This window comes from Hemiscyllium ocellatum, chromosome 30 (assembly GCF_020745735.1).
Source record: "Hemiscyllium ocellatum isolate sHemOce1 chromosome 30, sHemOce1.pat.X.cur, whole genome shotgun sequence".
NCBI lineage: Eukaryota > Metazoa > Chordata > Chondrichthyes > Orectolobiformes > Hemiscylliidae > Hemiscyllium > Hemiscyllium ocellatum.
The window spans coordinates 41,622,511-41,635,809 of record NC_083430.1 but is presented as its reverse complement, the minus strand read 5'-3'; the positions used below and the strand labels follow the sequence as shown (position 1 = coordinate 41,635,809).

At 37.5% G+C, this 13,299-nt stretch overlaps 1 protein-coding gene across 9 annotated transcripts in view; it reads left to right on the top strand.

The window, feature by feature from the left end:
- qkia (QKI, KH domain containing, RNA binding a) overlaps positions 1 to 13,299 on the top strand; it is a 106,097-nt gene that overhangs the window by 72,296 nt on the left and 20,502 nt on the right. For 6 of the 9 annotated variants that reach the window (XR_009646326.1, XM_060847591.1, XM_060847589.1 and 3 more), the window contains exon 4: positions 1,879 to 2,040. Coding sequence is in view for 8 of the 9 variants with exons in the window: in XM_060847591.1 (XP_060703574.1) it covers positions 1,879 to 2,040 (162 nt within the window). In the remaining variant the exon portion in view is untranslated. The remainder of the gene's footprint in view (positions 1 to 1,878; positions 2,041 to 13,299) is intronic. The other 3 variants (XM_060847590.1, XM_060847588.1, XM_060847594.1) reach the window with 1 other exon arrangement.

Sequence of the window (13,299 nt, the reverse complement as noted above, 5' to 3'; positions counted from 1 at the left end):
CTTGAACTTCAACTTTTAGATTTGGTCTATCCTTTTCCATCGCTATTTGAAAACCAAGAATTATGGTCACTGGGTCAATATGGATTTTTTGGGCTGACAGGCCTGTTCCCACACTGTGTAGGAATTCTATGATTCTAACACCTGTGGGTCAGCACTACGCAGGGTAAGCATCATAAAGTATTTTTTTTAAAAAAGTGCTGTCCTTCTCTGACTCTTAATTGCTGTCTTGGCAGTTAGGGATGGGCAATAAATTACACCCTACCCTCACAATTTAAAAACCTTTTGTGAAGAATTCCAGAATAAAGAATTGCTTAGGAGTCTAGTGCTAGATATTTGAATGATATCCTACCCAGGAGAGCTTGTTAGTACCTTTGGGCATCTTAGTTTGGGAGAGAAAATCACCACTGGATCACCTTCTGACTGATTTTTGAAGGATTGTGCAAAGACTTTGGAGAAGTAGCACCAACTCGAGTTTTCTTTCCTACTTTGCGTTTTTGCTATGCTTTAATATACCTAATTTAGGAAGTTGGTGTAGTTTGTTACTGAAAACTCTGCACTTGCAGGTTGTTTGCATAAAGGAATCTTTTAGGAATGGAGAAAGGGGAGTAACTAGAGAACACTGCACCCTTAAATTAACACCGTTGTCCCATTTTTACTTGGGATTATAGCCGTTTGTAATGGAAAGAAGATCATTCAGCCCACTGTCTGTGCTAGCTGGCAAGTTGTCATCCATCCTTATCCCAGCTTTCAGTTGTAGGTTGTATGTCACTTCACATGCACATCAAGTGAACTATTTACAGCAAGCATGTAACACCTTGGAACAAACAAGCATTGTCAGATGCAAGGCCTTCCAAGTTCAAGTATTGGGTTGCAACATATTCCTCAGCTAAACAAGAATATTTCTTTGCCATGGAAGATAGCCTTTTGAAGCTGGTTTGTTTTTAAATTTCTCTATTTTAGAGAAGTTTGGAGCAAAAAAGTAATATGCTTTGTCAATGTACCAACGTGAATGTCTGCCCATTTCCTGTAAAATGCCACCCAGTTTGTGTTACTTCAAACTGTTATTTCACAACATTAATCCATGAGCTGGTTACAAAGTGATTTGTGTACATGCTAACAATATAAAGTTGTTGCAAGATTTCAGTCATTTGCCTTATTGATCAAACCCAGGAGTTCCCAAGTACCTGGTTACTGTCTAAATTTCCAGGTGTTCTTCAGTTCGTTGACGTTGAGGTTTATGTTCCGGATAGTCGAGTAGGAATCATTTACTTCATTAACACTTCAATGTTTTAATTTTTAAAAAAATCACAGCACCAGCTTATAGTCCAACAGGTTTGTTTGGAAGTACAAGCTTTTGGAGTGCTGCACCTTTATCAGGTAGCTAGTGGAATAGGATCATAGGAATTTTTTTCCCTTACTACTGTGAAAGGTGATGGTTGAATGTTCTCATCCCATCCGTTTTTGCTTCAGCTGTCTTTTTGCTTTTGTTGTTTATTCAGCTATTGGTTCCAGAGCAATATATCCTAATGAAGTGGGTAAACACCTTCTAAGCGAGTGAGCATTACTTTTGACTTGATTTTAGCACTGTAAGATTTTGCTTTTTTAATGAAAAGAACTACTCTAGTTATTGCCATCGATGCATTTCCACTGTGGCTTTACATTTTAACTTTGCCTGTATATGCATGTGTGTAAGTAAGAACCATATCAGCTTCCCTTGTCATAATTGCTTTTATCTTGAAGTATATGCAAGGTAGAAGAGATATGGGCAGGTGTGAAAGGTCATTGAGAGCAAGAATCTGTGCAGAGCATGAACACTATCATAGGCCAACTGGGCCAAATGGCATTCCCCTGGTGTTGATTCTATATAATTCTATGTAGGCTTTCCTGTCTTCACAGGAAGAACAGAACCGAGGCAAACCAAACTGGGAACATCTCAATGAAGAGCTCCATGTGTTAATAACAGTTGAAGACACACAAGACCGAGCAGAATTGAAGTTAAGAAGAGCTGTTGAAGAGGTTAAGAAGCTACTGGTTCCTGCTGTAAGTTACTATAGGAGTTTTTAAGCTAATGATTAGCATCCTGTTTAATGCTGCTTCCAATGTTAGGAATTAAATATGTTTCCCTTTAAAGGTACAATCTTTTACAGATGTTTTAAATGAAATGGTAGAAGGTGTCTTCAGTGTTTGAGAGAACTCAAACTACTACAATATAATTGCTAAACAAGTGTTAAAAGTTGAATGATCATGCAAGCAGCCTGTAAAAATACCTCCACTGTTGCTAGTTCTCCCTTCCAGGATCGCAGCAGTTCAAGACAGTGGCTCACCACCTTCATGGCATTTATAGTGTTTGTTGCCCAAATCTTAGTGCCTGATCTGGTCTGGTATTCACTTACCTAACTACCCGTTAGCCACAGTGACTTTAGGCAACCTTTTGCCTAATGTGTTTTTTCTCCTCCAACAACACTCTACTGTTGTCATGCCATTGAATGCCAAGGGGAAGCAGTTATGGTCTCACTTGATGGAGATTACTTGCAAGCAACATTCATTGTTGTCAGCTGAAGTCTGGTTGTTGTCTCGATTTGCTGCATTTGGACACGGACCTCTTTAGTACCTGTGTCACACACGGTACTGAACATGGTGGAATCACCAGTAAATATCTTCACTTCTCATCTAGTGGATGAAAGGTCATCGAATAGCTGAAGATGGGTTGGGTCTATGGCCCTACCCTGGAAAAACTCATGTTTGTGGCTGGGGATTGAAATAATTGACTTCCAACCACCACAGCCATTTTCATTTTGTGCTAGGTATGATTGCAACTAGTGAAGAGGTTTTAAACCCATTCCAGGCATTTGTGGGCTTTTGCTACATACAACTATAGAACTTGTGCACAGATTGCATGCTTTCTATTCCATACCCCTCTGCTCAGTTAATCCAAAACACTGACCAAACAGAATCTAGAGTAGTGAAGTATTATGGAAATTGTCAATTATTTCTAAATACTTGGTCTGTTCTCATGTACAAGCTCATTATTTAAAGGGCAAATAGTTAATTCTTCAATGTCTATTCTAGCTTTGAGGTAGGACTTTGGTCATTAGTATTGCAATAAGATGCAAAATACTTTTACCAGATTTCTGGATCCAAATAACCATATTTAAATGCATGCACTCTGTTTATCAGTGCAAGTAGAGCTTAAAGAAAAAGAAACCTTCAATATTTACAGAAATGAAGGTAACCCTTGTGTGAAAATTGGCCAGTAGAAGGTCCCTGAATTTTGATCCTGCAAGTGTTGCATGGTTGCACCAAATGTATGATGCAAGAATAATGCAAGCTTCACACTAAAAGTTGAAAGTGTTTTCTGTAAATCTCGTTTAAAACTGTTAAGTGCTTATTAGTTTCTGAAATGTTATTTTGTGAAGTAATTGGCCTTTTGCTCAGCTTGAAATGTAAATTTGGTTTTCCCTTACTCTTTTGGAAAGTAACATCATGGGAGAAGTGAATATTTATGCCATTAGGAAGGACTGTAGCAGCTTAATCTGGTAAGTCTTGGAGGTGGAGTCTGAAGAGACTGCAAGCATGACTGCATTTATCTTATGCTCAGCAAATCATTAAAGGTTTGAAAAATAAAACTTAAGTGATCTCTTTATAGCATTAACTATTTTCTCTTCAACTCTCTTGAATACTCAACTTGAATTATAAGTGGCAGATAGGTTTGGTTTAAATCCTAACCATCTCTCAATACATTCAGCTAGGAAAACTGTTGCTGCAGATTCCTGGTTTATCCATTGACTTTTCATATCAAATTGTCATAACTTAATTTAATTTGCCCCTGGTTACAACAACAGACATTCAACTGTGCCTTTTTGAAATCCATATGATTAGTGAAAGTTTGGATTAATGTTTGCAAATTATTGATACTGGTTAATTGAAAAGCTCCTTTATGGATGCACTGATTTGGGAAATCGAGATTTGCTAATGGGAGTTAATCAATCAAAAGAAATTTAAGCTAATCTACCTTGCATTTTTCCCTCAAGATAGGTAGGTTTGTATTAACATTGAGTTTTGAGAAGATTTAAAGCTCCAGGTTAAGGTTCAGGATGTAGGTTTGCTCACTGAGCTGGAAGGTTGTTTCAGATGTTTCGTCACCATACTAGGTAATGTCATTGAGCCTCCGGATGAATGAAGCTATCTGTATACACCAGTATGAAATAGTCTGTTGAAGTTTTCACTTGTTATTTCTGAGCTAAACATTAGAAAATCGTCCTGACTTTTGATCAAGATTTCTTTTGGCATCTGATTATTTACAATTTAAGTGACTTTCTGTAGATTCTGTAGATTACTTAGTGTGGAAACAGGCCCTTCAGCCCAACAAGTCCACACTGACCCGCCGAAGCGCAACCCACCCATACCCCTACATTTACCCCTTACCTAACACTATGGACTTGTATGTAGTTGCTTTAGGTTAACTTTGTGAAAAGGATACTCCAGGTTGCAGACTGAAGAATGGACTGTAATGGCAGTTGAAATCAATATTAAATGGAGTCCTCATGTCCTGTAAATAGCACAGCATATTTGTGGTTAATGCAAATAGTGACTAGCATGTATTGAAATTTTACTTTCTGGATTGTACATTCAACAGCATATATGGCCAGTATGCTGTACACTTGGATTGAAACAATGGTGACTAGTGATGATTCATTCAACTTTCATTTACAAGGAGAGAATTATCCCATGAGGTCAAACATTTAAGTGAGGACAATTCCTTTAATACATAATTTGAAATATAACAAATACTAAATTAGTGGAAACTGCTGATGGACAAAGCACTAAGTTCCGAAACTCATTTCTATGAGCTTTAGTTCATTCAATTGAATGCAAACATAAAACAAAATAGAATCTTGAAATTTCTGAAGTACATTGAACTTTTTGTAGTTCGGATTTCATTTTGTGCTCCGACAGCAGTTCTATAAATACTTGATTGCCATAAAAACCAATCTCCACTGTTGTTGAGCGAAGTATAAAATTGTTTTGCTTGAATTTGAATTCTGAACAGTCTGCAGGAGAAAATGACCATCTTCATCAATAAGTTTTAATCTGTCCATGACAACTATAGAGCATACTTGGACCCAGACCTTTGGCCCAGAGGCAGGACATTACTGCTGTGCCTCAAGAATTCCAAGAAATTTGATTAAGACTTTTCTTTATGGCTGACATGCTCCTATCTCACTATCTGTGCTCACTTGTAAATGAGCTAGAGATCAGAAATGCCTACAAAAATTTGATACGATCAATGCCCCAAACATCTTTGTGACTGAATGTTTTAGTGGATTAATTCAAGAGAAGTATAACTTCGTGATATTGCCCTAATCTTTTGGAGCCATCTTTAAATCCCACTTTGGCAGGTGGTGAAATTTACATTCCACTTTAATAAAGAAACCTGATGGGGACTATGCAGCCAGTATTGATTGTTGTAAAAAGCGATCTGATTCCCTAATTTCCTTTTTGGGAAGGAAATCTGCCATCTTTACTTTGTATGGTCTACATGTGACCCCAGATTCTTAGCAAAATCATTGACTGTACTCTAATTGGGGATGGGCAGTAAATACTAGCATACCTGAGCATTGCTTACATTCCATGAACATATAAAGAACTGTATATTTGAACAACTGGAGTTTGAGAAATGAATAAAAAGACTTAAAGGTTTTGGCTGGTAATTAGATTTTCAATTTGTAGTAAAGCTGATGTCAATTTGATACATTTTGTGTTCTCTCTCCATTGAGTAATGCACCAGCTATGGTTGATACCAATAGTGAACCAATTTGAAAGGCAAAATATCAAGCGATGCATCTGGTGACTCAGTCTTGTTTATCAGAATTTGTATGCAATAAAGTGAGATTAGAGACAATGCCTATCATAGACTCTACATAAATGCTAATGGAAGAAACAAGAAATTTTTGGTTTATGCAATGTTTGATGTACTGATGTCTTTAGGCTCCTTTGCACCATATCACAATGGCATGTAGCCAACTGATGTAATGAATTTATATGGGGTGTTTAGTTTAAGCTGACTTTATGAAGTGAATGCTAAAATGTAGCTGCAGGTGTGATGAATGAGCATTTTTGAAATCATTGTTTCCCATGCCAAAGGAACAAAGAAGCATTGATATTGGACATGATTTTTTTTTAAAAGTCCCAGGCTGGTACTGATTGTCCAAAGTTATTCATGTGCATCCCTGTCTTAAAAGGGCTATTTTGTTAAAATTCTGTTCCTTAGCTGCAAGTAACTAAATTTGAGTCTTTCCAAACCAACCTCTCAACTGAAGCCAGTTGGAGCTAGAATGCCAATGCCATGAGGCTGCTGGTGGAGGGAGTAGTTGACACTATTTTACATTTTTTTTAAAAAAAGTATACTTGCATGAGAAGAACTCGAACTGGTGGATGCTGTAAGAATTTGACCATTGCCTTGAGTAGGTTGGTGTGTTTAATGCTAATGAGTAGTTAGTGCTGAATAATTTGGGGGACATTTTGAAGCAGCACACCAAAAGGATGATCATTAAGCAGTGACTGTTTTCTGATTGGCTGCTACAATCATGCTGCATGTAATTAGCTTTTGTTGTGATTTTTAAAAAAAGCTAGATCTAAATGAAATGCAGAATGCAAGTTAAGACTCAATTTAAAACTAGAGAATTGCACAAACATTGTTGGATCTATTATAAATAAATCATCCTGTGTAATAGGAGTTGAGACTCTATGATCTGATATTAAGGGACAATATTTCACGTTTCATCACATGAATAAGGAGGACTAGTAGCACAACTTATAAATTCTGAAAGGCCACTTTTCTAAAAGCATTTAAAGCAGACTTTTTTTTTATTTTAGCTTCATTTACTAAAGTCCTTCTGTACTTCACGTTTGTCTTCCCCGAGCCTACTCATTGCAATGTTTGAGATCGAGAAGTTGAGTTTGGAGTTTAATACTGTTGGTCCCATTTTTTTCAGATCGTGTCATTATTTTGCTGATCCTATTTACATCCTCTTAACGTTTTATTAATCACCTTGCCTTTTTATACCTTTTTTGCTCCTGCCTTCCATTCTTTAACATTTCCTCTCTCCTTTCCCTTCATGTACTGACTTAAAAGTATTGCATCTCGACTGTTTCTAGTTGAATAATTGTTAAACATGTTCTCTTGATGCCAGGTATTTCCAACATTTTCTAATATCTAAAATTTCCAGTATATGCAGCACTACTTGTAATAATGCGCCTTTTTACTTAGGAAAAGGTCATTTTTCTCAGTTACTTTATACCCTTTCTAAGATGCAGATCTGAGTTGAATTTTGAAAGCTAAAGCTTTAATTTTGTTCCGATGAAAATTATACCCAAAACATGAATATCTTTCAACTTTATACACACTTGGAGTTTTTACCCTTGTCTGTTCTGTTACCCCTTTCAGTATTACCTTGACCATTTCATCGCACTTCTGTTAGAAATAAACTTTAGCCTTCATTTTGTCTTTCCAGCTTTTGAACATGGGAGAACTATAAAATATTTTTTAAAAATGCATTTGAAATGTGTTGAATGATTTTGCATGTTTAACTTGCTAATTCTGACCTGATACTCTAGTTGCCTGGAGTGACTCTTAATGTTGTGCTGCAGGCATTCTTTTTTTCATACTTTGAATTTTACTTCTTCACAATTTATAAGATGGGAACAGATTTGCTTCATCAGATTTTTAGTCAGTTAAATAATATCAGATTTGATTCGTGTATTTCCAGCTATTTGTATTGGCCTCTCCCTGCATTTTACCCAGCTGCCACGGCATTATAGTAGACCAGCTCCATTAGCTAGTAGCCATCCCTTCAGTTAATAAAGATTATTTTCTGTTTCAGTGCTTTTATCTCCAGTTAAGTCGTGCTATTTATGGTGGGTTGCTGTATTTCATTCTAACAAATTTGTTGTAAAAGACCACTGTTATGCTTTATCAATATGGAAAGTAGTGTCAAACCAGCTTCATGTTTGGCATGTAGGTTGTTCACGAAGTTGTGATGTAACATGATGATGTGTAAATTTTACCTACTCAAGTATTTTCATTTACGAACCATTTTGGCTGAATTGTATATTAAATTATAATTGGGTTTTGGATGAGTGAGTGGCAAATTCTACTGGGGCAAAATTTGATACAATAGATCAAAATAGGGCAGTCTTTAGCAAAGAGTGATAAATGAGTGAAAGCTGTGATGGTGATCTTATTTATGAGCATGGATCATTTAAAAACATATGAAAAATACTTGCTTCTAAAAATTGTTTTAATAATATTCAGTGTTTGCTTGTTAATCCAGTGATATTTATTTGAAATGCAACTGAACTCTCATTAAATGTAACACAAGTTGGAAACCAAAGGGGCAATTCTCTTAAAGAATTCTTTTGACTTCTGATTATTCTTAACCTGTGCATCACAATATTGCATAATGTTTTGCACATCTGCAGGACTTCAGTCATTAAAGATGACATTTAGCCAGTCAAAGCTCAAGCATTGTGGATGTGCAAAGCTTTTCCCGTTCCTTTTATTTTCTGGATGTTAAAACTTGTATTTCTGTAGGGCTGTTCACCTCCATGCATGTTACAACCAATGAAATAATTGTAAAATGTAGGAAACAGCAGCTGATTAATGTCTAAATGCTGTCTAGCTGGTTTTCCACTTGGCCTGTTGACATTTTGAACTTGTGGTTTTAGTCCATTATGTTGACGACAAATTGTTTTTAAAATAAGTGAGAGATTGACACTTGCAGCCTTGTGTGGTGATTGGAGTTATGCCATTATATTTGTTGACTTAATACAGACAAAATGGCTATAGAATTTCAAACTCCTACCCCATAATTACTAGTCCCTGACTGTATTAGTTTAAAAATATACACCTTGTTCAATTTAACTTGACATAATAAGTCTTGAAAATTGTTCTGAGAAATAAAAATAACAGGCTACAAACTATAGAGGCTGAACAAAATATTTTCAGAATTTTAGGGTTGCTTTGGATGCAGTGATGTTGGTGATGAGAACTTCCATGTTCTGCAGTGTACTGTGCATCTAAAAATTTGAGCAGGTGGCTATTAGATGACATCCTTCTGTTTTAACTTGCATTCCAATTTACTATCCGTTACAATATAGTTTTGTCAATGATTTTTTTTGGAATTATTTGATATATTGACTACAAAATTTGCTTTCCTTGTCATTTGTTACATTACCACACCTAGGCATTCAAGACATTTCTAAACCTTGGGAAAGACTAACTTCACACTCAGTACACTGTCCTGAAAAATCTGCAAATAACTTTTTTTTGGACAGTTGTTAGCTGTCCTTGATAGGCACTTGACATGCTGAGTGTTCATTGCTGGGGCTTTCATTGTGTGCAAATAATTGCAATCATTTAAAATTGCTGAAACTGCAAGTACAAGGAGTCTGTATAAGTTCCACATGTTACTCATTTCTCTCTCCTAATTTGAAAAATAAACCAAATGAATTCTAGTCCAATTCCACTATTGGATTTAAACCTACACCTTAAAATTACCCATCATTTGTAAATCAATTTGTATCATGGTAATACTGAGTTTATCAAGATGATTGTGGAATGGAAAATGTCTTGCTACACAATTGCAGTTGGAGTTCTTTTGAGATACTTTCTCATTGAAGTAGCCAGGAAAAAGTGTTCAACTGCAACAACAACTGGACAATATTCAGTTTTGGGCTGAAAAGTGGCAAGTAACATTTGTGCCACACAAAGCAGGCAATGGCTATCGCCAATAAGAGGCAAATAAATATTGCCCTTCTCATACACAATGGCCTTAACATCACTTGAATCCACCACTATCAACATCCTGTGGGTTACCATTGACCAGAAACTGAAATGGTCTCACCGTATAAAGATAACGGCTGCAAGATCAGGTCAGAGGCGAGGAATCCTGAATTGTGTAATCCACCACCTAATTCCCTAAAGCCTGTCTATGGTCAGCAAACCACAAGTCAGGAATGAGATGGAATGTTCTCCACTTGCCTGGCTCTGTATTAACTATTGCTGGATAATCTTGGAACTACCCTGTCAACAGTAATGTTTAAGAAGGTGGCGTGCCATGTTATCCATAACCATTGGGATGGTCAATAAATGCAGACCTTGGCAGTATAGTTCATCTGGCAACATCTTTTCAAACATCTAAATTTTGACGTCCTGTCTGGGTCCTTGTAATTCTTCTCTTGCTTCTTCCTCTCTTCCTGTAAATTTTGAAGATTATTTTTAACTGTTCCTCATGCTATTCTGCCCTCTCAAGTGTACCCCATCTTTTTGCAGTTTGTTATTTGAATGGAGTTAATGACCATTCATGTACGCGATGGCAATCATTGAGATGTCAGAACTGAGCTTGATTTGATGCTCTGCTCACAATCACAATCAAGCATGAAAACACGACTGGTTGGTTATTCTTCATGCCTCAAGCTGTAAAGCAGTGATTCCCATACATTTTTCTCCTATTAAACTCTTTCAAGACTCGAAAATTATCGTGACCTGTTACTCAGGAGAACTGTTGTTACTTTCAGATAGCCACGTGGCGTTACTGCTTTAAAGCTTGTGACCTTGGCTTGCAATCCATTGGGGTCCTGACCTCTACTTTGGAAAACACTGATCTAAAACAACAAACCAGTTGTGCCCCAGCTGTTGTACTGGCTGGGATAGCTAAAGGTATATACCAAGAATTAAACTTGCAGCTTTTACGAATTAATCATTTTTGTTTAGGGAATCTGTAATTGACCATTTTTTTACCCTTGTAGATAAAGGTGAGCTACAACCTTGAATTGCTGCTGCCTGTGTGGTGATGCTGAATGCCGTTTGATGCGGAGTTCTGAGAATGTGATCCTGACATCGATTAAACTTTTTGAAGACGCCCAATATTTATAATTTAATTTCTAACTTTATAGAAAACCTGGCTTGAATTTCAACCAAGAATTAGATATGGGTTAATGTCAATATTTTTCGTTGGACAATAATTTGGATTCTTAAAAACCTAAATTCTAAAGATTCACGTTGGACATGTCTTTACTTCTGGTTGCAATGTTAAGTTCCATAATTAACTATCACTGGGGACCTTTTCTCAAAAGTTAATTAGCTGTATCTAAGGTTTCCTTCAAGCCAGCTTTTAAACGATTACAAAAACACTAAGCGATGCACACACCCATGAAGAAAGTAGGGCAAGTATTATTCTGTACACTTTTTAAGCCATAAAAATTGATCCTTTCCTGTTAACTGAGACTAGTTGAGTTTTTGTGTTCTTGTACAATGAGTAATCTTCTCAATCTTGTAAAGGGAGGGGAAATGTTAGTTAATCTGCTGATCAGTGTAGAGTCAGAGGTACAGCATGGAAACAGACCCTGCAGACCAACTCATCCATGCCGACCATGTATCCTAACCTAATCTAGTCCCATTTGCCAGCACTTAGCCCATATCCCTTAAACCCTTCCTATTCATGTACCTATCCAGATGCCTTTTAAATGCTGCAATTGTACCAACCTCCTCCACTGCCGGGAGCGCATTCCATACGTGTATCTCCCTCTGCATGAAGAATTTTCCCCTTAGGTTGTCCCATATCTTTTTTTTTTCCCCCCCCGTCACCCTAAACCTATGCCCTCTAGTTCTGGACTCCCCAACCCAGGGAAAAGACTTTGTCTATTTATCCTATCCGTGCTGCTCATGATTTTGTAAACCTCGAAGGTCAGCCCTCAACCTCCGCTCCAGGGAAAACAGCCCCAGCCTGTTCACCCTCTCCCTATAGCTCAAATCCTCCAATCCTGGCAACATCCTTGTAAATCTTCTCTGAACCCTTTCAAGTTTCACAACATCCTTCCGATAGGAAGGAGACCAGAATTGCATGCAATATTCCAAAATTGGCCTAACCAACGCTCCGTACTCCTGTAACATGACCTCCCAACCCTCTACTCAATGCTCTGACCAATAAACGAAAGCATACCAACGCCTTCACTAGCCTATCTACCTGTGACTCTACTTTCAAGGAACTAGCAAGTTTTTAAGAAGATTTGTGGCTAAGGTTGAAGTTCTGGATGTAGGCTTGCTTGCTCGCTCACCTGGAAGGTTATATGTTTGTGTTTCCTTGGGGTAGTGATGCCATTTCCTATGGAGATACCATTTTCTGTTCTTAAGGGGTGGTAAATGGGATCCAAGTCTGTCTGTTGATAAAGTTTCGGTTGCAATGCCATGCTTCTAAGAATTCTCGTGTGTTTTTGTTTGGCTTGACCTCTGATGGATTTGTTGTCCCAGTCGAAGTGGTGAACTTTATCTGTATGTGAGAGTACTAGTGAGAGTGAAAAGTGAGGTCTGCAGATGCTGGAGATCAGAGCTGAAAATGTGTTACTGGTTAAAGCACAGCAGGTTAGGCAGCATCCAAGGAATAGGAAATTCGACGTTTCAGGCCAGAGCCCTTCATCAGGAATCTAGTGAGAGTGGGTCATTTTTTTTTGTGGCTAGTTAATGTTCATGTATCCTGGTGGCTAGTTTTCTGCTTGATTTTCCAATGTAGTGTTTGTTACAGTTCGTGCACAGTATTTTGTAAATGGCATTAGTTTTACTTGTCTGTATCTGGTCTTACAAGTCCATTAGCTGCTCTTTTACTGTGTTGGTGGGTTTGTGGGCTATCATGATGCCAAGGGGTCTGAGTAGTCTGGCAGTCATTTGAGATGCCTCTGATGTAGAGGATAGTGGCTAGGGTTTCTGAACTTGTTTTGTATACTTGTTTTAGGTTTGTTCCTGAGAAATTGGTGGACTGTTCATTTGGGTACCCATTCTTTTTTAATGTACTGTATAGCTGATTTTCCTCTGCTATTCGTAATTCCTCTGCAGTGTGTGGTGGCTCGTTGAAATAATGTTCTAATGCAGCTTCGTTTGTGGATGTTAGGATGATTGCTTCTGTAGTTCAATATTTGATCTGTATGTGTTTCCTGCAGACACTGGTTCGAAGTTCCTCATTGGCTGTTTGCTTTAACTGCAACATCTAGGAATGGCAGTTTGTTGTTTTCCTCCTTTTTTTAGTGAATTTTATGCTAGCAAGGGTATTATTGATGGTCTTGAATGTTTCCTCTAATTTGTTTTGTTTAGTGATGCCAAAGGTGTCATCCACATAGTGGACCCAAAGTTTGGTTGGATGGTTGGCAGAGCTGTTTGTTTGTCTTTGAATTACTGCCTGTACTAAGAACCCTGATATCTGAGATCCCATGGGTGAACTGTTGGTTTGTTTGTAGGTTTTGTTGAAG